This window comes from Leptonychotes weddellii, chromosome 5 (genome assembly GCF_054177405.1).
Source record: "Leptonychotes weddellii isolate Sample4059 chromosome 5, ASM5417740v2, whole genome shotgun sequence".
Classification (NCBI taxonomy): domain Eukaryota; kingdom Metazoa; phylum Chordata; class Mammalia; order Carnivora; family Phocidae; genus Leptonychotes; species Leptonychotes weddellii.
Genome location: NC_138373.1, coordinates 27,075,594 through 27,095,947, shown reverse-complemented (window position 1 = coordinate 27,095,947; position 20,354 = coordinate 27,075,594). Strand labels below are relative to the sequence as shown.

The following is a 20,354-nucleotide window of genomic DNA, read 5'->3' as shown; positions in this document are numbered from 1 at the left end:
CACGTTTCATTTCCCTCTGATTCCTTCCCTTCACCCTACCCTGAGACTCGTTAAGAACTGGCTCTATTCCAGAGGAGTAGTGTGGGAGCTGGGGGAGAAGGAAGGTGCTCAAGAGAAGGGAGCTGCAGAAGCCAGACACCCTGGACCATCCTTCTTGGGGATGTGAAATGTACAATCTCACAAAGACAAATGGAACGCTGCCTCTCTCCTCCCCGCTCACTGTGACAATTTACTGACAGCTCCCCCGCCTTGTAAGTACTGAGGAAAGTTACATACTATCTATTTAATTGTTAACCTTTCCAAGATACTTCCTACCATGATGGCCACTGTACAGACCAGGCAACTGGGGTGAAGTAAGTTGCCAAAGACCACAGAGGTGGGAAGATTCAAACCCCGGGGTGCCTGCTTTTTACACTGTACCTCCCCTCTCTCTTTCAGCCACACTGAAACCAGCCCTGAATTGCTCCCACTCTTCCTCCTCCTCCTACTATTGTTGCTGCTGCTATTTCAAGATACTTTATGGCAGGGTCAGTAAACCTTTTCTGCGAAGGGCTAGATGGTAAATATTTTAGGCTTTGCCAACCACAGTCTCTGTTTCAACTATTGGATCGTGTTGCTGCAATAAAAAGGCAGCCCACAGACAATACATAAGTGGATGGTCATGCCTGTGTTCCAACAAAACTTTACTGATGACGCTGAAATATGAATTTCATATCATGTTGTTTTTTTTTGTTTGTTTTTTTTTTTAAGATTTTACTTATTTATTTGACAGAGAGAGAGACAGCAAGAGAGGGAACACAAGCAGGGGGAGTGGGAGAGGAAGAAGCAGGCTTCCCGCAGAGCAGGGAGCCCGATGCGGGGCTCGATCCCAGGACCCTAGGATCATGACCTGAGCCGAAGGCAGACGCTTAACCGACTGAGCCACCCAGGCGTCCCATGAATTTCATATCATTTTCATGTGTCACTAGATACTGTTCTTTTTTTTTTCCTTCCAACTATTTAAAAATCTAAGACCCCCATTCTTATTTTGCAGGCCATACAAAAACAAGCCTCAGTCCCGATCTAGCCTGACCTTGGCTTTACAGTTACCCTGAGGTATTATCCCTTAAACTCTTAATCCAAAAGACGTATTTTTCTTTAAATATCAAATGGCTGGGCGCCTGGGTGGCTCAGTTGGTTAAGCGACTGCCTTCGGCTCAGGTCATGATCCTGGAGTCCCTGGATCAAGTCCCGCATCGGGCTCCCTGCTCGGCAGGGAGCCTGCTTCTGCCTCTGACCCTCCCCCCTCTCATGTGCTCTCTCTCTCATTCTCTCTGTCTCAAATAAATAAATAAAATCTTTAAAAAATATATATATATCAAATGGCTATTCTTTTTCAGAATTTTATTTATTTTTTTAAGGATTTTATTTAGTTAGTTAGTTATTTGAGAGAGAGAGAGAGAAAGAGAGCATGTGCACACAAGCGACCAGGGCTCCATCCCAGGACCCAGAGATCATGACCCTGAGCTGAAGGCAGATGCTTAACTGACTGAGTCACCCAGGTGCCCCTCTTTTTCAGAATTTTTAACACATCCTTTCCATGCTATGTGATTCCAACAGGTGTTGAGGAAAACTGGGTCGTTACTAGATTAGCATTCCTATTTTATTTAAAAAATAACCACGTGAGCCTGGTACCACCAGAGAAGGACAAAAGTAATTTTTAAGGTAAGAGACCTAAAGTTTAGCCTACAGGTAATGCTGAAAATACAGTTACATGGCAATTTTTTAAAAATTAAGCCTGGGGTGCCTGGGGCGCCTGGGTGGCTCAGTTGGTTAAGCGACTGCCTTCGGCTCAGGTCATGATCCTGGAGTCCCGGGATCGAGTCCCGCATCGGGCTCCCTGCTCGGCGGGGAGCCTGCTTCTCCCTCTGACCTTCCCCCCTCTCATGCTCTCTCTGTCTCATTCTCTCTCTCAAATAAATAAATAAAATCTTTAAAAAAAAAAAATTAAGCCTGGGTGCCTGAGTGGCTCAGCTGGTTAAGCATCCAACTCCTGATTTCGGCTCAGGTCATGATCTCAGGGTTGCGGGACTGAGCCCTGCATTGGTGCTGAGCATGGAGCCTGCTTCAGATTCTCTCTCCCTCTCCCTCTACCCTTCCCCCACCCAACCTTGCTCACGCTCTCTCTATAAAAATAATAAGAGATAAATAAAAATTAACCCTGGCTTCAAAAGAGAGGAGTAATGCTGAAATTTACCATAACAGTTTCATTGGCTTCAGGGGCCGAATCAAGAAGGTCATCTATTTCATCTCCAAGGACCATATCTCCATCATCCAAAAATGCTTCCGGCATAGTGAAGGGGGTCTTCCCTCCGTTTGCCAACACTGTTGATGGCAAAGAGCTCTCTTCCACTTGCAGTGGCAAAATAGAAGTTAAGGGCATAATGGGAACAGAGGCCAGCTCACTTCCAACTTGGTGAGAGAAGCTGGATGTAGGCACAGAGACAACGGGAACGGCTTCCTGCCTCGGAGTTAATAAATCTGTAACACGGATAGAAACGTACTCACTCATCCTCAGTGTACTCACAGAAGACTAGCATCAAGAGCCAATAAGAGAGAAAATGAAGAGCTAGGTGAAAATAGGGAAGCGATTATAAAAGTAAATGGAGAGACGACAGTAAAAGCAATTCAAATGAGAGGGTAAAAATAATTCTAAAAGTCATTTGTTTTACCCAGGAATAGACATACTCGCTTGTGAAAACAAGCATCTTTCTCACAGTGCCCAGGCCCCTTTCTGGCCAGAGCTGTGAGATGCTGGTTGGGCCCCAGGAGGTATTCAATGACCACCTACCGACATCCAGTATTATCAATCCCTTGCCAGCACATCCAGAAGCACAAAGGTAGTTTTCGAAATTATTCTTGCTTTAATACTAACAACCACACGGTAATCTTATTTGACGACACTACGAGACATACAATATCTAAAGCTGGTACTTTCTAGATGAAGAGGACAAGTGAAAACATACCTGGCTCGATATCTTCCACAGAACAGTTCAAAGCCTAGAAATTAAACCAAATAATGGATCATAGTATTGTCAGGATTCTACGCTACAAGCCATCTGTCAAATCTCACTCTAAGAGAGCAATGCCAAGTTCTCACAGAAAGCTGACTTCCTTCCAGTTAAGATCCAAGAAACAAATGGAATATTCGGTGCCATGTGGCTAAGCAGGGCTAGTCTATCAGCACCACCACTGGCTTTTTTTTTTTTTTTTAAAGATTTTATTTATTTATTTGACAGAGACAGAGATAGTGAGAGCAGGAACACAAGCGGGGGAGTGGGAGAGGAAGAAGCAGGCTTCCCGCCGAGCAGGGAGCCCAATGCAGGGCTCGATCCCAGGACCCTAGGATCATGACCTGAGCCGAAGGCAGACGCTTAACGACTGAGCCACCCAGGTGCCCTCCACCACCGCTGGCTTCTGGTAGACACTATTTCACAACGGATACTCAGGAGCATCCCCGTTCCAGAGGGACGAGTCTAGCCACTACTCACTCCCCAACTCACGATGGCATCCTAACAGCTCCAAGAAGACTTACCTTTAAAAAACAACTCATTAACTGTGTTTAACCCAATGACTCCCAAAATTAGTATGCGGCTCTGAGCCACTTTTTCTAATAAAACCTAACATCTACGAACATCCTGGAAAATGCTCCACTGGACTTCAGGAAATGCTGGGTAAAAGATATTACTTGAGTTGTTTGTTTCTTTTTATAGGACAGGAAGCTCTGGCCAATTATGTGTCTGAGGAACAAAAAGCTCCCAAAAATAGACGCAAACCAAAAATATTAAAAGCAGAACTGCCAATGCTTCTGTCTGTTCTTTTTTTTTTAACAAAAAGCTATGAGTCTTACAGAAGTAATCACTTTACCTTGGTAGCCCCATCCCCAGGAACTGATTTTAATGAGAGCTGAAAGAAAATAAAGACGCTAATTTAAAAAAATTAAGTTAAAAATAGAACTGACTCCAAGTTACAAAACAAAACGAAAATACCTCCTGCAGAGAACTCTGGCTTACCTCGGCCCTGACATACGCTTTTCTTATTTTAAATCCCAATTTCTGTGCTAGTTCTTGAGTCAGTTTTATTACATGTTCATCCTGGGGGGGGGGAGGGAGAAGAACAACGAAAATATGATTAATGGAGGCTTGTATTTACTAACTGTGAAGACAAATAGGCAAAACAGCTATAACTCCTCTTCTGTCCAGACACTTGCTTTATGATCACTTCTAACTCAAGCATGCAGACAGCTGGCTGGAAAATGTTAACTCTTTCCATGCCATTTCTCCACCCGGAAGCAAGGAAATGGTTACGATGTAAGCCAACAAACTGAAGAATGAGGTCCATACCTGAGGCACGGCCAAGGAGCACTTCGCTACAGAGTCATAAGCCTCTCTGTATCTTCCTAAATCACTGAGAGCCTTCGATTTCCGATACAGAGCTTTGCAGTTACTGGCATTTAAACTGAGGACAGCATCACACTCTTCTAAAACTTTATCGTGGAAACCCTGAGATGTAAAACCAAAGAAAGTTAGCCACAATTCATTTCTTGCACTGATGTCTTCTTGCAAATGCAAACAAACGAAGACCCCGGACTATCACCCCCACCCCCTTTTAAACTCTTACGTTTGCGGTATTATTTTTCTAAAAATTATCTTCAAAAAAAAATTTAATTTAAAAAAAATTATCTTCATTATGAAATTTCAAATCCACAAAAGTACATAGAATATCAGTCCCCATGTACCCATCATGCAGGTCAGATAAACGTTAACATCTGGCCATAAAAGCCCCAGCTCTTCAAGAAATAAAACTTTTCAGACTCGGCTGATGCCCCAGGCATCACTCTCCTGTCCTACTCTCTCCACTAGTTACTCTTTGTTGAAACTCATTAAAATGTCAATTGGAGAGGCACCTAGTGGCTCAGCTGGTTGGGCATCGGGCTCTTGGTTTTGGCTCAGGTTATATCTCAGAGTCATGAGATCCAGCCAAACATCAGGCTCCAAGCTCACCAGGGAGTCTGCTGGAGATTCTCTCTCTCCCTCTCCCTCTACTCCCCTGCCCTGTGCGCGCACACAGACGCGTTCTCTTTCTCTTTCCCTCTCTCTCTCAAATAAATAATCTTAAAAAAAAAAAAAAGTCAACTGGAAATATAACTCCCAAACAGCTAGCCAATGAAGAATCCACTACAGAAAACAAATCTGTGAACACCTGGGTCTTCCTGCACTTACTTCTCTTATAAGCAGACACAGCCCAGAAGCCAGACTCACATGGCAACTCTAAGGACCATCCAAGAAACAAAGTATTTCTAAAATCCCGAAACATTTATCCAAAGCTGATTTTTCAAAGCCTCAGGCCACTCTAAAAGCGTCAATATGTCTTTCTTAAAAACGGAAAATAGAAAACTGACTTTTAATGTACTATGTTATTGAAAATGTTTTTTTCTCTCTAGAAACACTGTTTTAAAAAATCACACCTCGGGGGCACCTGGGTGGCTCAGTTGCTTAAGCTACTGCCTTCAGCTCAGGTCATGATCCTGGAGTCCCAGGATTGAGTCCCGCATCGGGCTCCCTGCTCAGCAGGGAGTCTGCTTCTCCCTCTGACCCTTCCCCCTCTCATGCTCTCTCTCATTCTCTCTCTCAAATAAATAAATAAAATCTTAAAAAAAAAAAAATCACAACTCGGGCGCCTGGGTGGCTCAGTCGTTAAGCGTCTGCCTTCGACTCAGGTCATGATCCTGGAGTCTCGGGATCGAGTCCCGCGTCGGGCTCCCTGCTCTGCGGGAAGCCTGCTTCTCCCTCTGCCACTCCCCCTGCTTGTGTTCCCTCTCTTGCTGTGTCTCTCTCTGTCAAATAAATAAATAAAATCTTTAAAAAATAAATAAATAAATAAATAAAAATAAAAAATCACAGCTCACCATATTAGAATAGCAAGCAATACGATTTATATGCAGTTTTTCAATTATTTCTTTAGGGATGACAATTTCTTCAGACTTTGCATAACCAGCAATATTCAAAGCTTCCGTGTACTGGCTTATCGAGTTGTTCCAATCACGTTCCCGATAAACATCATTGCCTTCATTAAAAAGATTTCTCACAAGAGCACGTAAATATACCTTAAAAAAAGAAAGTTACCACTTGAAGCCCTTTACGGAACAAGTCAGGGTATGAGGAAATTTTAATTTGTGTACGGAAAACTTCCCGAGTCTTCTACGTGACATAGCAATAAACACAACTCTAAGAAACTGGGAACCCAGACCATGCCACCGCCATCTCAGCAAGGGCTTTATCTTGCTCGCTTTTTAAAGAGAAAATTCAATTTCTCATGAAGAGAAATGCAGCAAAATATTTGTTCACATCCCCAACTCCGCGCCTGAGGCATTCCTACAAGGAGAAACCCTAGGTCACAAAGAATGAGCATTGTAAGGCTTCTGACTAGTATTTCTAAACTGCCTTCCAAAGGGGCAATAACGATGAACACGTCTAGCGGTTTCCTTCACGGCACCCCCACCAATACGGGGTAGTATGTGTGCACCTGCGTATGCGTACACATAAAACCCCTACTAATTTCTAGGTGAAAAACTGTCCCCATTTTTATCTGCATGTCTGATTACCAACAATTTCCCACATTTGGTGGTGGTTGTTGTTTCTATCTTTTTTGTTTGTTTGTTTCAGAGGTAGAATTTAGTGATTCACCAGTTGCAAATAATGTCCCACATTTTTATGGACCATTGTATTTCCTCTTTTGTAAACGTTTGCTCAGGTCAATTACTGATTTGGGAGTGGGGATGTTAAACCTTTTTCTCACCGAGGAAGTATAGTATATACATTCTTTCGGTACCTATAAAAGTTCTGAAGTTTCGGTACACGTAAAAGTTCCTTCATGATTTCTATCATTGCTTTAACGTTGTAAAAGTCAAGATCAGATAAATAGTACAAAAACAGATATTCAAGTCTTCAGTCTCATTTTATGAAATTCATGTCTAAGCAGACAAAAGTAATAAAGAACACTGAACAGATCAACCTTTAACAAGGGAGGCGACTTGTGACCTGACACTTAACCTCTCGGGAACCCAGTTCCACATGTAAATGTCAGGACTATAAAATGAATTGTAAAATGAACAGTTGTTCCAGGTGCTTTCTAACCATAATACTCTCTGATTCTACATCTGTTTGGAGAGATGGAGGGAAGGGAGAAGGAAGAAGACAGAGAAGGAAACAGAGAAGAGGGAGACAGAGAGGCAGAGAGAAAGAAGGACTACTTAGAAGGATCAAAACCCACAGAGACAAGAAGCCACAGGTGAACTAACAGTCTGCACTGATGAGGGCCTTTAGTCTAAGACCCAGGGAACCAGGCTTTCACTGTGTTTCTCACTAGTTTTATCTCTAACTGTTCCCTCTTAGGATCGAGGCACCCTTTACTACTGTTAGATCATCTCTTCTCCTAAATAAGAATGTGTGTGAACTCTCCTTTGAAACATAATCTGTCTCACTTGTTTTCAATGAAATAAGAGGTAGGCTAACAGTAATTTTCAAAGGTCTCAGAGAAAAAATTAGTGCAAACTACACTCATGGAGGAAAGACAATATAGGACAACTGTCCACATGTGCCAACAATAATGTTGTCCTCTATGTGTATGAGATTGGCAAACTCTTTCTCTAAGTGCCCAGAGAGCAAGTATTTCAGGCTTTGTGGGCCATATGGTCTCTGTCTCAGCTACCATATGTCACACAAGCAGCCACAGATAGGTGTGGCTGTGTTCCAATAAAACTTTATTTATAGCAACAGACAAAGGGCCACATTCGACCCACAAAGCCATCGTTGGCCAACCCCCACTAGACATGATAGTTCTCAGGCTACTTGCAGAGCTTTTAGGCAGGTGTTCCCCATCATTACCGCATACTGTTCCTGTGTTCCTGGGTACGACAGTGGTGACCTAAGGAGAAGAAACCAAGTAATTGTAATTATCAGGCTCTCATCAGGATTGGTTCATCCAGAAGTCATTGTAAAACTGAGCTTCTGTTAGCTTGCCACAGGTTCAAAGCATGTCTGAAAGACCTACCTCTCTTTACTACCATTACTCACATATAACTGTAGGCATGGGAAAAAGAACCTGTAACTCTTCCTTTATATTCTCTTGAGTAAGTATAACACTTTTCTTCTCCAACCTACTTCTACTAAAAGAAGGCATAATTCCTCAAATACCAAAAAAGTTGTAAAATAGCAGAGAACCACTAATACTTTGGGATTCTGTAGTACAGAGAAGTTGGTCTCCTTCCCGGGAAGAGCAGAGGCCCTTGGGCCTGGACTAGTCCGCCCAAGCACCGGGCTGTATTGTCCCCGCCAGGCTCAAGAAGGCTAGTTAGAGCCCAAGCTTCTCAACAGAAATGTTTGATTACAAAAGCCCTGCGTGCAAGTTCATTCTCAGTCACTTTTCAGTCATCAGAAGTGTTCCGATGTGATTAGGTTCCAATTCCTCTCGGTCTAACACTTTCAGAGACACTAAAGGATTTTAGCTCTAAAAATCAGTGACAGTAAGATATACTTCAGAACGCACAAGAAATCAAAAGTACAAGAGCAAAAATTATTGCTGAATAAAAGTATCTAACTTCGGACCTGAATTAAGAGGACTGACAAACCGGACTTAAGATTTCTTAATCCAATATAAAAAAGTACAGTTGACCTCTTGAACAACACAGGCTTGAACTGAGCAGGTCCACTTATAACTTTATCTTTTTCGATAAATATAATACAGTACTGTAAACGTATTTTCTTTTCCTTATGACTTTCTTGCCACTTTTTTCTCCAGCTTACTTTATCTTAATACAATAAATAATACACATAACAACGCGTTCATCGACTGTTTATGCTATTGGTCAGGCTTCCGGTCAACAGTAGGCTATTCGTAGTTACATTTTTGGGAATCAAAAGTTATATGTGGACTTTAAATTGTGGGGGGGGGGGTCTGCGCCCCCCACCCCGCGTTGCTCAAGGGTCAGCTGGACTATGAGACGTGAACGCAGGTACGAGTCAGGCCCTTACTGTATAAACTGCAGTCCTTCCTTAATGTTCTGCTGCCTTTTTCTTCTCTCCTCGGACACACTGGACATGTTACCCCACACATCCACTTTCTAAATGATCGATCTGGAAAGAAATGAGGCACAGAGTTACATAATGCACAGGGCTCCTGGACCCCGATTATAACACCCGTAATTTGCGATCCTGCCACAGTTACTTGTGGCCACGTCCCTCTCTGCTGACTTGACTCTGGTGTCCCCGACACCGAGAATCCTGGCTTATCCGCACGTTCCCTGTTGCCCAGCACACAGAAGTATCAGGTTCTCACTCTCCTTTAAGGCTCAACAGCCATGCTGATTCTGTATGCTCCTCCTAGAGAATCTCCATGAAAAAGTCATTTTCCTCCACCCCTCTTCTCACCCCATCCCTTCAGCTCCAGGTTTTGCTTCTTCCCTTTCTATCCGCATGCACGCATAAACTGCTACTAAAACAGTCCTGGCCTTGTTTTGCTTCTGGAAGCTCTCCAGAAGTGAAAAGGTTTCACATCCGCTTGCCTCAGAGGGAGTCTGACTTCCTGGTAAGCAGAGTGGAAACCTTATACAGAAGTTTGTTACACAAACTTCTGAAATAATCCTTGTTGATACAACTGATAGAATAAAAAGTCTGAATGAAGTCATTCAGTTGGAATTTTCTCGGAAGTAAGGGTTTACCTTCAACTTAACACTGGCAAATGTCAACACCAGTCAAAGCTATTGGTGTCTGCCACCCCATCACTGTTCATTAAGCAATTCCCAGCAAGTTAAAGGAGAACCACAGGGAAGAGACCTGTGATAAAACACCATCTCCCAGGGTCTTGAACTAGGGTTTCTTGACCTCAGCAGTTTGGGTCAGACAGTCCTTTATTATGGGGACCTCCCTGTGCTTGGTAGGGTTCTAGCAGCGCCCCTGGCCTCTACCCACTAGATGCCGGTAGCGCCCCTCCTACCTATCATAGCCCCAGTATGATAACCAAAAATACCTCCAGGCTTTGTTAAATGTCCCCCGGCAGGGGTGAGGAGGGGGCATGGTTATCCTGTGATGAGTACTGGGATCTAAGCCTAAGAGGACAGGTTCTCACACAAACCGCCCACTTGAACCCACGTGATGGACGGGGAACTTGCACCCAGGCTTCCTAGCTGAAATGTTTTAGTTTCATTATTGCTTGACATTGGTAGTTTTATTTTTAAATCTACCGGTTTCAAAATGTAGGGGTGGAGGGGCGCCTGGGTGGCTCAGCTGGTTGAGCGGCTGCCTTCGGCTCAGGTCATGATCCCAAGGTCCTGGGATCGAGCCCCGCATCGGGCTCCCCGCTCGGCGGGAAGCCTGCTTCTCCCTCTCCCACTCCCCCTACTTGTGTTCCCTCTCTCCTGTCTCTCTCTCTGTCAGATAAATAAATAAAATCTTCAAAAAAAAAAAAAAGTGTAGGGGTGGGGACAAGCGTTGGAATGCCCCAAAGGTGGGTAACTGGTGATCATCTTTTTTCATCTTTTAAATACTGTCATTTCTAAATATTTTTATCTTCTGCTTAAGCTGTTACCTTACTGAAGTCTTCATATGTGAAAGATCTATCTGGGATTGGCTTTAAAATATTCCAGCGGGGCACGTGGGCGGCCCAGTCAGTTAAGCATCTGACTCTTGATCTCAGCTCTGGTCCTGATCTCACGGTTGTGAGTTCAAGCCCCACACTGGGCGTGGAGTCTACTTAAAAAAAATCAAATCGGGGCGCCTGAGTGGCTCAGTTGGTTAAGCGACCGCCTGCAGCTCAGGTCATGTCCTGGGATTGAGCCCCACATCGGGCTCCCTGCTCCACGGGAAGCCTGCTTCTCCCTCTCCCACTCCCCGCTGCTTGTGTTCCCTCTCTCACTGTGTCTCTCTCTGTCAAATAAATAAATAAATAAAATCTTAAAAAAAAAATCAAATCAAATATTCCAACAACCAAAAAAAAAAAAAAGGAGTGGGGTGGCGACGAAACAGCAAAATGTGGCCAACCAGTGACAAACACACAGATTCTTTCTACTCTGTCAATATTTGAAACTGCCCCAAAATAAAATGTTTCCAAAGCCCATGACACGGAAGGAAAATGGCATTATTTCTGGAGTTTGTTTTTCAGGTAATCTACCTTAAAGGGGGATGAGCGGGTGGAAATGAAACAAGACTGACAAAAATATGGACACCTGTCCCTACTGGCAATGGGAGTTATGTGTCGTGCCTTCTACGCTTCCACCATCTGAGCCACCCAGGCGCCCCTTAAAGTATTTTTTTAAAAGTCTACGTAGCCTCTGAACCCTTCCTTGGAAAGATGACTTAAGGGACCACCAAGCCTTTTTTCTCTTTTATTTAAAGTGGGGCCAATTCTGGGACACCTTGGTGGCTCAGTCAGTTAAGTGTCTGCCTTCAGCTCAGGTCACGATCTCAGAGTCCTGGGATCAAGCCCCACATCGAGCTCCCTCTCCCTCTGCGCTCTCTTTCTCTCTCAAATAAATAAAATCTTTAAAAAAATAATAAAATAATAAAGTGGGGCCAATTTAGAGCAAGAGCTTACCGCTCAAAGGCACCCAGAACAGCACTCGGTTGTGGGCGGAGGGGGTTCACAGCAGTAAGGCCTGAAAGTCAGTGACAAAAGAAAAGGCCACCCAAAGCAAGAACTCTTCCCCATCTTCAAAGAACAGGACACCTTCCCCCCAACCTCTGTACAAGGAAGGTGGGAGAATTAGGCTGAGGTCCCTGTTAGCTAAGAAGGGACTCGGGGATCATGATAATCCACTGAGTTAATAGCCTTGAGCTGTTTCCCCAGAAAGTGCCAGAAAACCTTGAACCTCGACCTCTTAAGGACAAAGGGCTGGTGGCAAAGAGCTGACAACTCAAGTAGGTGATTAAGTGGAAATAAGACACAGGCTCTTTTAATAGCATGAAACACAGGCCTCCTTTACATGGTTCAAGATTTGAGAACATAATACCAAATGATGGTCAAAAATAGTAGGATAAGGAATTTCATGTTCTTGTAGATTTCTTCCCCCAAGAAGGAAAAACTGTACACGGGCGCCTGGGTGGCTCAGTTGGTGAAGCAATTGCCTTCGGCTCAGGTCATGATCCTGGAGTCCCTGGATGAGTCCCGCATGGGGCTCCCTGCTTGGCAGGGAGTCTACTTCTCTACTTCTCCCTCTGACCCTACCCCCTCTCATGTGCGCTCTCTCTCTCATTCTCTCTCTCTCAAATAAATAAAATCTTAAAAAATAATAATAATAAAGAAAAACTGTACACACAGTAAAGTTAAAAATCTTTCTCAATGAACATCACATACCTATGTTCTATAATTAATATTTTGCCGTTTATCACATCTGCCCATCTTTGTCCATCCGCCCATCCCTCTGTCCATCCATCAATCCACCTTATTATTTTGATAAACTGCAAAGTAAGTGGCAGACATCAATTATAATTCATCAGTTAGCACGTCAGCATGCATATCATTGCTCTAGATTTCAATATTTGTTTACAGTTTTTTTAAGGTAAAATGCAGAAACTTTTTTCCCTTGTAAAATGCACAAATTTCAAGGCAAGTTTTGACAAAGGAGACAGTCCTATAACCCAGCCCCAGCCCCCCACCTTGGCTAAATACCATTACTGTCACTCTAGGAAGTTCCCTCAGGCCTCCTCCCCAGCCAATCCCTGCCCCACCCCTACCCCTGGCAATCTCTGTCCTGATTTTCTTCCATCACAGCTGAGTTTCACCTGAGAAATACACCCCCCTCCCATTTTGAAAGAAAGAAAAGATAAATGCTTTATCCATCATCTTATTTTTGGATCCAGTTAAAGCCTGGCCTCAATTTTAAAGTGAGGAAGGATCTGATAAAGTTAATCCAACAGCCACTTTTCTTATTCAAACTCAGCAGCACATGACAGGTGTATATACTGCCTCCTTGAGACTGGGGTTTCAACTCCAGCTGGCCTCCAAACAGGAGAGCCCTGTGGCTTCGCTGGAGCCCCTTCTCTCCCCCAGTCACACCCCCCCCTTTCCCTGGACCTCCTGCACCACTCAGGGCTCGAGGCCCTCTGCCTGTCTGTAGTTCTACTAAAGGTCTCAGAGGCATCACAAACTGTTGAAAAAGTAAGATTTTTAGTACTAGGACACTGAAAAGGAATGTCTCCTCTACTGTCACTCGGCCACCCATATGCCCTTTCTGAGGGCAATCACCCACCATTAGGGTCTCTTCTGTGTCCTGACAAAGAAAGTCTGTGAAACAAGAGAGTATCTTGACTGGCGGTGGTTCCGTGAATCTACACATAGGATAAAATTGCAGAGACAGGCCAACAGACACACACAAAAGGGCACGTAAAAACCAGTAAGAGTAAGAGCCTGTACTCTGGTTCACAGTATTCTCTAATCTCAGTTTCCTGGCTTTGATACTCCACTACAATTATGTAAGATGGCACTGCTGGGGGAAAGTGGATGAAGGGTTCATGGGCCTCTAGATACCACTTTTGCAATTTCCTGTGAGTTTCTAATTATTCCAAAATAAAAAGTTCAACATACCCTGTGCGTCTGTTATTTTTTTTTTTCAAAGATTTTATTTATTTATTCATGAGAGACAGAGAGAGAGAGAGAGAGAGAGGCAGAGGGAGAAGCAGGCTCCCAAAGAGCAGAGAGCCCGATGCGGGACTCGATCCCAGGAGCCTGGGATCATGACCTGAGCCGAAGGCAGACGCTTAACCATCTGAGCCACCCAGGCGCCCCGTCTGTTATTTTTTATACAAACTGGGGCTCCTGATGTGTTCTGCACTTGCTTTTGTCTCTCCGTACCTAACCTCAAAGGTCACTCCCTACCAGGGCGCAGGAAAAGCCGCCTTAACCCGTGTTCCGTGATACAGTTGTACTGTAACTTCTGTTGCACATCTGGGTTGTTTCCAGTCTCTAAAGTTCACCAGGTACCCAGGACATCTCATATGTGTGTATCTTCGACAAGTTCTATAGGCTAAAGGGTGTATGCGTTTGGCCCCAATTTCGCCACTTCACCGACCAATCATCCAGTGCTTCACTCCTGCCAACCGGGAGGTGAGAAATGGGTGACAGTGGTGTGACAATGTGATGAGGTTTTGTCTCAGCCCTTCTATCACTAGTGAGGCTGCTCAGCTCTTGAAATTTAAGAGTCACTTGTACTTCCTTCCCCATAAACTGTGTGCTTGGATCTTCTGCTCATTTTCCTTCCAGATTGAGCTTTTCTCATTCAGGAAAGCTCTTTACGTAGAGAGGGAAGTAGTCTTTTGTGGTGCTGTTTTTGTTCTTCCCACTTTGATGTCAATCCTTTGACTTTCGGTCTGGTTTCTTACACTTTTTGACACAAGTTTTTATCTCTAAGTGGCTGAATTTATCAATATTTTCTTTCATGGTGCCTGGATTCGGCCACACTCACATATACCTTCGCCACTTTGAAATTATAAAATAATTCTTCATGTTTTCCCTGAATACTCTTGTTTCATTAAAAAAAAATTTTTTTTTTAACGTGACCCACCAATTGACTGTAAGAAGTGATGCAGGGATACGTTTATTTCCCTTCCAAACAGCTACCCATTGTACAAGCAGCATTTATAAGATGACCATCTACTTTTTTTTTTAAGATTTTATTTGACAGAGAGAGACACAGCGAGAGAGGGAACACAAGCAGGGGGAGAGGGAGAAGCAGGCTTCCCACTTGAGCAGGGAGCCCGATGCAGGACTTGATCCCAGGACCCTGGGAACACGACCTGAGCCGAGGGCAGACGCTTAATGACTGAGCCACCCAGGCGCCCCAATGACCATCCACTTCTACGCTGATATGCGTAAGGCCATAACATATATGAAGTTCTGGGCTGTCTGTGATATTTATTCAGCACTTCTGACTTGAATGGTCCCAATCCTAGGCCTTCCCACCAATCCTAACCCTTTGCACAATCCTACCTTTTCAGTAATGAAACCACCTTCTCACCACTTGCTCAAACCAGAACCCTGGCACCACCCTCTCCTTTCTCTCCCATCCCACTTCCATCAGCCCCCTGACAAATCCCCCAAGTGACACTGTAGAGTATGTGCAGGGCCCCCCAAATCTGACCACTTCCCAGGCTTCCTCCGCCACCCCCAGCCAGATCACAGATCACACCATCTCACATGGATGTTGCAATATCCTCCTTTCCCTGCCTGGGCTCTAAGCTCCCAGTCTTCTCCGCTGTCCCCTCCCCCCTCCACTTCCCACACTAAACTAAAAGGAATGCTCTTTTAAACACACAAATCAGTTGTTACAGCCCTGCTTTAAATCCCTCAGTGGCTTCCCCAGGCCCTTAGAATAAAATCCAGAGTCCTTACCATGACCTATCAGATCCAGGAGGATCCTCCCAACCTCTTTTCCCGCCGCCCTCATGCACTCACACATTCAGCTCCCATCACAGTGGCATTCTGTGGGTTTGCAGAATGAGTCAAGGGCTCCATGTCTCTGGGACATTGTGCTTGCTTGTCCCTCCACCCCAAACACACTTTCCAGAACTGCACAGAGCGAGTTCCTCTCCCCCCTGGGGTCCTGGCTTAAATATCACCTTTAGAGGCCTTCCCTTATCCCCTGAATTGTTGTGCTATTTACTCCCAGAGCTGCCTTGTCTTTCTTAGTCCTGATTGTCTCCCAATATCTGGATCCAGGTCAATACATACTTGAATGCAAGAACGAATGAAGTGGCCAAGCATAAAGAGAATGCTTCACACAAAGTTCAGAGGCCCAAGAGTTAACACCTAACATGAAAGGGCAGGCGTGACAACGTAGGGTCCCAGGGAGGAAATGACCAGGCAGGCAGAGCTGGCTGTGGTGGGCTCCGCCTCCAACCCTCAGGGGAACAAGGTGGGGAGTAAATCAACATGGTGGGGATCTAGAGACAGTGACAGAGAGAAAGACCATAAGTGACCCCTGAAGGAGCTCAATGATGGGTTTCCTTCATCGCCAACAAGGAAGAAGTACAGCAGACACACCTCTCCCTAAATGAAAGGGAACTGGAATGGGAGAGCTTCGAAACTCAACTAATATAAACTTCATTAAATTATCTACAATTTTATAAGCTGGAATATCCTCATCAACTCATCTTTCTCCCATCAGCTGATTTTAAATGTTACTCACTCTAAAGTTCTAGGTAAGGCGGAAAGGTGCCTTGGATCTTCACTATAATTCCTTATTTACTCAGTGCCTGTGCGGTGAAACTGATTATACTGGAGTCTGGTACAATGTGCAATGCTAGTAGCTGGACACTGTATTCATATCTGTGGCATTTTAGCCTCACAAGGTAACTTTAGAAACTAGCTCCCATTAACAGAAGACACCACGGTAAGTGATACGTAATTGCCACATAGTGTATACACAGAACAATAGCTAACACTTAGCACCCTTACTGGATGCCAAGCATCATTCTAAGCGCTGTGCATGTATTAAATCATTCAATCCTCCTAACAGTCTCAAGAGGTAGGTACCATGAGGAAACTTTTACATAGAGAAGTGACGCAAGCAATCCGGGATCACAGCTAGGGAAGTGGCAGAGCTAGATTTCAGAGCCAGACAGCCTGGCTCCAAGCAAGAATTCTTATCCACCATGCTATTCTGCACTGTAAGTGGCAGTGATGCCAGGAGGAAGGCGAGTAGTCTAAGTCAGCCCTGGGCTGCGCTCTGAAAGACAAACACAGCGCCGGCAGACAGGTAGGCATTTTAAAGCCACTCCAGGGGAACAGAATAAACACCTCTGCACACACACACACAGGGACATGCTCAAGGAACATCATTTAAAGAAACTTAGAGGGGCGCCTGGGTGGCTCAGTCGTTAAGCGTCTGCCTTCGGCTCAGGTCATGATCCCAGGGTCCTGGGATCGAGCCCCGCATCGGGCTCCCTGCTCGGCGGGAAGCCTGCTTCTCCCTCTCCCACTCCCCCTGCCTGTGTTCCCTCTCTCGCTGTGTCTCTCTCTGTCAAATAAATAAATAAAATATTTAAAAAAAAAAAAAAAAAGAAAGAAAGAAACTTAGAGCAGAGGGTTTCCACGGGAATACAGCAGACGCACAGAGTTAGGATAACAGTCCAGGGAAAATCTGCATCTGGAAATACGTTCCACCCATAACATAATGTGTTTAGACACAAGGACTGAATACTAAACAGTCTTACAAGACAGACACAGGAAAAGAGAAAGTGGGCAGGGTATATGGCACAGTGTTTGTATTTTTCCTAAAAAGGTATTCCTATATTGCTAGTGAAAAATTACAGTTACCAGTCTGGATTAAATTCTACCTTCAGACTCAAGCCTCCTCCCTGTTACGGCATAAACAAACAAACAGAAAGTAGTTAAAGTAACATTACTGTCAACCCTGGCTTGCAACAGTTAGCTCACTCTGTAACACTTACAAAAATGTCTGGCTACATTGCAACCCTCAGAGACTACAAAACCCAGACAGAGAAACATCACAGATGTTCTACCACTTTCTTGAAACAATGACTCTTCTCCTGGATACTTTGTTATGAGACAGAGGATGAGCCCCCAAGCAAAAGTCACAGTAACTCAGAGGAAGGCATGAGCTTTCCAGTTCATTTTGGTGGCAGAGGGCCTGAAAATTAACATGCTCTTTACAGAACCCACACAAGAATACTGGAAATACTCATCCTCAATAATTCACGATCTGATTCTGATTCTAACCTAACACAACTATTTCCAGACTCCAATACACAGCAGAGAGAAAATTTTTCAACAAAGAAAATTTGGTCTATTAACTTGCATTATTCTGCAAATGAGGACAAGATCCTCATTTGCAATCAGCTTAACAGTTCAGTTCAGCTCAGAGTGAGAAGCAAGAGGCAGGGGCTTCTTGAGAGCTTAGGGGACAGGAGGCCACATGCCATCAAGGAAGCAGGAAAAGATAAGCAGACGGCACAGGCTCCCAGCCGCCCTGCCCCCATTCAGATGCTCTATTGGAGCACTGTCCAATAGAAATATAAGGCGAGCCACAAATGTAATTTCAAACGTCCAAGTTGCCACGTTCAACAAAAGTAAAAAGATACCGGTGTAAATAATGTTAACGGTTTATTTTGGTTGACCCGATTAGGTTCAAAATATTCTCATCTTAACATGTACTATTTAAACACAAAAAAATTACGAGATCTTTTACTGTTCCCCTCCCCCCCCTTTCCATACCTAGTGTTTAAAATCAGATATGTCTTTTTCAGCCGGAGCACATCTCAGCTGGGTCCAGCCACATACCAAGCGCTCAACAGTCCCGTGCGGCCAGCGGGCGGCCCCCTTCCCGGGCGGCGCAGGTCTAATGTAAGCAGATCCCCGCTCTCTCGGTACCTAGCACAGGTACCTTCTTTGATCTCTAAGCACTGGGGGCGGGGAGGGGGGGGGGACGGGAAAAATACCCGAGCGCTGATGAGTTCCCCAACCCGGGCGCAGGCGCAAGCTCTCGGGCCCCGCCGGCGCTTCCCGGCTTGACCACACCCCTGCGATGACCATCCCCGACCGTGCCTTCGCGCTAATGAGAACTGACAGGTCTCCATTCCTCAAGGGTGGGGAAAGAAACCTAAAACCCGGCAGTCTCCGCATCCCCAATAAAGACAGGAAACCATCCGCCGCGCGTCCTAGCTGGGCGCCCCGCGCAAAAGAAATGCGGGCGGGGGGGTGGTTAACCCGAAATAAATGAGCCCCGCACTCGACGCGCATCCCTCTCGCCCCCAAACCCAAGACACTGGATTAGGGGACCCGGGTCACCAAACAGACACAAACGATGGAAAAAATAAACGGGGGGGGGGAGGGAAGGGGGGTTAAGTAAGCAGAGAGGAGGTGCCGTGCCCCGGGAACGCATGCAGGCGTGGACGGCTGGGAGCGGCGGCCCTCGGCGCCCCGCTTCCCGCAGAGGCGCCCCGGGGGGCGCCCCGCCGCCGGAGGGCAGGGAAGAGGGAGGGGAGGGGAGAGGAGGGGGCCCCGGGGACCCCGCCCGCCTGCGTCCGCCCCGAGCTGCCGGGCCCGGTCCGCGACGCACGCCCCGACCTTCCCCCGCCGGGGGGCCGCGACCCGCCCCCACCTCAGCCGCCCCGGCCCCTCCGCGCCGCCGCCCCTCCCCCGCCCGGCGTCCGTTAACGGCCGCGCGCGAGCACGAGGCGGCGGCGGGCGCGCGCCGGGCGGGGGCGCCGGGCGGGGGAGGGGCGGCGGCGCGGGCCGGGCCGGGGACGCGCGGGGGCCCGGCGGCGCCCACCTACCTGCGGGGACGGCCGCGCCGGCCGGCGGGCGCACAACGGCGCGCAGGGGAGCGGGCGGCGGCGGCGACGGAGGCGACGGCGACGGCGGGGGCCGGGGCGCTAGCTCGCTCGCTGCTTCCCTCCGCGACCGGCGGCGGCAGCGGCGGCGGCGGCGGCTGCGCTGCGCCCGTGCGGCGCCCTCTGGCGGCGGGAGGCCGCGCCCGGCGCCCGGGAGACGCCGCCATTGGCTGCGCCCGCGAGTGTCGTTGCGGGGGGCGGCGGCGCCACGTCGGGCCGGGCCGGGTCGGACCGGTCGGCGGGGGGCCCCGGGCGGCGCGACCCCCCCCTCCGCCGTGCGGGCTGCGGGCGTCTCCGGGGGGCGGGCGCGCGGTGTCGGCCCCGGCGACGGGCCCGCGCGGCCCGACCACCGACTGCTGGTTGACGCACGGTTCAGATTTCCGGGCGCCGCGTGTGCTCCCCGCGGGCGGCGGCCCGGGAGCGGAGGAGGGGGGGAGTTAGAACGGCGTCCGACCGGGAACTGACCCACTTTCGGGTTTCAGGCAGCCTCCCCGAGAGACTCTTTACTTGGCCGACCCTCATCCGGTGCTTCCCACTCTGCGAGGGGGAACTCGGGAGCCCCGGAGCCACCATATTGTCCCCGGTCTGGAATCCAGACGGAAGGGGCTCGGGCGCTCAGAGCAGCGCCGGGATGCAAGGCCCGCCTCGGCCTAGTTCGCTGCGCTGGCTCCGCGGGGGCCTGGCTCCCTGTCCTGCAGGTGCCAGCTCAATGCCACGTCACCCACCGTACTTTCAACAGCCAGGTGCCCTTGTGGGCCAGGCCTGGCCCTGTGCTCTGGGGCTCATCAGTGGGCAAGGCAGAGTCACCAGCTGGGGTTGGGAAGAGGAGCGAGGTGTGGAACAACAGGGACACAGACCATTCAGGACACCGAAGCCAGGTGACATGACCGAAATGGAGGGCTACACTGAAGGTAGGGGATGAGTCACTAGGAGAGGCCTCAGAAGGTGACAGCCACGCACAGATGGGGAGTG

The 20,354-nt window shown here is 47.2% G+C and overlaps 1 protein-coding gene across 4 annotated transcripts in view; it reads right to left on the bottom strand.

Annotated features, from left to right (window-relative positions):
* Positions 1-19,472, bottom strand: part of ZC3H7A (zinc finger CCCH-type containing 7A) — a 35,610-nt gene extending 16,138 nt beyond the window's left edge. Inside the window, exons 1-9 of one of the 4 annotated variants that reach the window (XM_081820010.1) lie at positions 19,326-19,472; positions 9,072-9,173; positions 7,926-7,965; positions 5,948-6,145; positions 4,383-4,541; positions 4,053-4,133; positions 3,907-3,945; positions 3,006-3,039; positions 2,237-2,520 (exon numbers count right to left, since the gene is read on the bottom strand). In XM_081820010.1, coding sequence (XP_081676136.1) covers positions 2,237-2,520; positions 3,006-3,039; positions 3,907-3,945; positions 4,053-4,133; positions 4,383-4,541; positions 5,948-6,145; positions 7,926-7,965; positions 9,072-9,139 — 903 coding nt within the window. In that variant the 5' untranslated portion in view covers positions 9,140-9,173; positions 19,326-19,472. Of the gene's footprint in view, positions 1-2,236; positions 2,521-3,005; positions 3,040-3,906; positions 3,946-4,052; positions 4,134-4,382; positions 4,542-5,947; positions 6,146-7,925; positions 7,966-9,071; positions 9,174-18,264; positions 18,356-19,325 lie in introns of those variants that run through there. The other 3 variants (XM_081820011.1, XM_006739018.3, XM_081820012.1) reach the window with 3 other exon arrangements.
* Positions 19,473-20,354: the final 882 nt, after the last annotated feature.